The following is a 3,790-nucleotide window of genomic DNA, read 5'->3' as shown; positions in this document are numbered from 1 at the left end:
TTGATCCAGAAGCTATGGTTGAGGTAACCCAAACAGAAAACCTAAAGAGCTGAAGACGGAGGTATTGGGCCACTGGCGCTCTTCAAAAAAACCACAGTACCACGCAAAAATCACAAAATGAATATACCAATAGACAGATGTAATAGAAATGATGCTTGCCCATTGAAGTCCCCCCAGGATGAGGCAGTGTCGGGCTCCGTGCCTCGATGGAGTCCACCCCATGCTACTGGAGGTCCTTCCCATTCGCTTTTCCGTGCCAGGGGGCGAGGGAGGAAAGTTACTGGCCGAACAACAACAGCAAAGAAACAACAACCCCTCAAGGTAATGCACTGGAATGCTGAGGGAATTTTCAACAAAAAGACAGAACTAGAACAGTTCCTACATGAGAAAGCCATCAACATTTGCTGTGTACAAGAAACTCATCTACAAAACAGCAAAGCTTTCAAAATCAGAGGCTACCAATGTTTCAGATCTGACAGAACAAACCGCCATAAAGGAGGAATTCTGACACTCATCAGGAACAACATCCATGCTTATGAGACATCAGTGCACATGCAGGATTCTGAATATCAAATGATCAAGGTCAAAACAAATGCAGAAGAATTACAAATCCTAAATTTTTACTGTCCCAATGATCGACCACTGTCCTTAGACACCATAGAGGTATCTCAAGCAAACTTCATAGCAGTTGGTGACTTCAACAGCCATTCACAGAGCTGGGGATACAACCACATAGATCGACGTGGAGAAGAAGTGGAAACTTGGCAAGATGAAAATCAACTGATTCTAGTCAACAACCCAAATGACACTCCAACGTTTTACTCCAGATGTTGGCACACCACCTCCACTCCAGATCTTGCTTTCTGCACCGAAGACATCCAGAGAGATATGAAAAGAGAAGTTGGAGAGCAGTTAGGAGGCAGTGACCACAGACCAATAATCCTCACTGTCAACAGAAAAATCAGCATTCAGTCTCCACTTCCACGCTGGAACTATAAGAAGGCAAAATGGGGTATCTACAGACATCGAACAAGCACTCTGATAAAGAATTTGCAAGTGAAAGGAAGGGATATCAACCATGTTGTCAAGGAATTTAATGCATGTATCCTTCAGGCAGCCCATGAGACAATCCCAAGAGGTGCTAGAAAAGACTACAAACCCTACTGGACTAACCACCTTCAAAAACTACAGGATGACATGTCTGAATCTAGGAAAAAGGCTGAAGAACAACCCTCACATGACAACAACCTGAAGCTTCAGCAGGCGAAAGCAAAATATCTCAAAGCAAAAATACAGGCAAGAAGAAAAAGTTGGAGAGAAAAGACAGCAGCTCTAAATATGGAGAGAGATGGAAGCAAACTATGGAGACTCACAAGACAACTTAATGATGAGGACAACAGAGGACAGAGGATAACACTGGAAGATAATGGAGAAATGATTATAGGCAAACAAGCAGCAAATCGCTTAGCTGACAATTATGAAGAACAGAGCAGCATACACATAACTGTCGAACAGCAAAGAGAAGCAAGAAAAGAACAAAGGGAGAGATCAATAAACGCCACTCCAACAGGACCCATGCAACAACCTATCACACTGCATGAGTTACATGTAGCTCTAAAGAAATTGAAGAATAGGAAATCACCAGGCCCAGACTTGATCACCAATGAGATGCTAACTCACATTGGCAGTGCAGCAGTCAACAAACTACTGGAGATCTTCAATCACAGTTGGGAAAATGGGGTCCTTCCACAAATCTGGAGAGAGGCTACTATGATCCCTATTTACAAGAAAGGAAAAGACCGAAAAAAAGCTGAAAGCTACCGTCCAATCAGCCTAACCAGTTGTGTTGTTAAGACAGTGGAGAGAATAATCAACCAACGCCTACAATGGTATCTGGAAACTGAGAACATCCTGTCCCCGGAACAGTCAGACTTCAGACAGTTTCACAGCACTGAAGACCAAACAGCATATCTTGCTCAAGAAGTTGAAGATGCATTCCAAGAAAAAAAACATGTGTTAGCCACCTGGATAGATCTGCAAAAGGCATTTGACAAAGTATGGACGGATGGCCTCATCGTCAAGCTACAGAGAAGCGGCATATCTGGAAACATGCTTGCGTGGATCCGATCATATCTTCACAACCGTAGAGCAAGGGTCACAGTTGACAGAAAAGAAAGCAAGAAAATACTTTTGCGACATGGGGTCCCACAGGGAGGAGTCCTATCACCTACACTTTTCTTAATCTTCATCAATGACCTTGTGCAGGAACTTCCCAATGGAATACAAGCTGCCCTTTATGCCGATGATTTGGTGATGTGGTGCAAGGAAGAGCATGCCACTACTGCCACCTACAGAATGCGGATAGCAGCAGACAACCTGACAGCCTGGTCAGAAAAATGGTGTGTGGCTATCAATAAAGACAAGTCTTCTACCACACTCTTCACTCTATCACCAAAGAAAAAAAAAAGCAGGAACAATCAAAATTGGGAACACTCCACTGAAACATGCAGATGAAGTAACATACCTTGGGGTCACCTTCGACAAGAAACAAACTTGGAAACCACATATTCAAAAGGCAGAGACAAAAGCCAGATGCAAATTAGCCATCATGCGGAAACTAGCAGGAACTAGCTGGGGAGCAAATGAGACAATCCTCAAGAGAGTATATCAAGGAACTGTACGGCCGCATCTTGAATACGGTTCATCAGCCTGGTCAACCACTGCAAAGACCAACCAGCAAGCTTTAGACAAGGTTCAAAACCAAGCTCTGCGAATCATAACTGGATCCATGAAGTCTACACCCATTAAAGACATGGAAAAAACTGCAGCAATACAACCCCTTGGTGAGAGGAGAGATGCCAAGATCATGATCCAGGCAGAGAAATTCAGGTACCTGCCCAATCATCCAATGAAACAAAGAATGGATGGTCTGACAAAGAATCGTCTCAAACGTAGCAGTTTCATCCACCAAAGCAGAAGACTTACTAGAGAACACCAAGCTAACCCGTTACCAAAGACACTTCCATTTTGCCCAACAGATCTTCCACAACCATGGAATGATGAACAAGCCAATCTACAGATCAGCATGTCTGTCCCACAATTAGCTTCAGCACACTCCCAAAACGACCTGGTCAAACGGTCACTGGCAATGGCTATGATCAGTGACCGGTACCCAGAAGAATCTTGGATCCATGCATACACTGATGGTTCGTCAACAAATGCTGTGGCCAATGGAGGGGCAGGCATATTTATCAAGCTCCCTTCAAGAAATACCCTAACTGCAAAAGTACCAACCGGCACCCACAGTTCCAACTACAATGCAGAAACCCATGCACTTATTCAGGCTGCTACAATGATCAAGGATGCAAAAGAAGACTGTCAACAAGTTGTCTTCCTCACAGATGCTCTCTCAGTCCTACAAGCCTTGCAAGGGGAAAACTTCCTCACCTGAATGAAGCCATGCAAGAGGTAGCAAAGGAAAGACGAGTAGCTCTACAGTGGATCCCAGCACATTGTGGGATTCCAGGAAATGAGGAAGCAGACAGGCTAGCCAAGCTAGGAGCTAATCATGTACAGCCCAGCAACAACATTAGCTTCTCAGAGAAGAAAACCTTGATAAAGGCAGCCAACAGACCCAGGACAGAACAAGATGATTACCACCTTCTCAGTCGCTTGGAACAAGTAACTCTGTTGAGACTCCGGACAGGCCACAACCGACTGAATGCTCACATGTTCAGAAAGTTTAAACTTGCAGCAACACCGACCTGCAGTTGTGGCCTGGAAGACCAAA

General features: G+C 44.4%; 1 protein-coding gene across 1 annotated transcript; it reads left to right on the top strand.

Moving 5' to 3' along the window:
• The first annotated feature begins 2,608 nt into the window (after positions 1-2,608).
• On the top strand, positions 2,609-3,451 carry LOC121380771. Its single transcript, XM_041509738.1, has one exon. The coding sequence runs from the start codon at positions 2,609-2,611 to the stop codon at positions 3,449-3,451; it is 843 nt and encodes a 280-aa protein (XP_041365672.1).
• Positions 3,452-3,790: the final 339 nt, after the last annotated feature.

This window comes from Gigantopelta aegis, chromosome 9 (assembly GCF_016097555.1).
Source record: "Gigantopelta aegis isolate Gae_Host chromosome 9, Gae_host_genome, whole genome shotgun sequence".
NCBI classification, from domain to species: domain Eukaryota; kingdom Metazoa; phylum Mollusca; class Gastropoda; order Neomphalida; family Peltospiridae; genus Gigantopelta; species Gigantopelta aegis.
The sequence above is the reverse complement of the archived record's forward strand: the minus strand, read 5'-3'. Positions and strand labels throughout refer to the sequence as shown.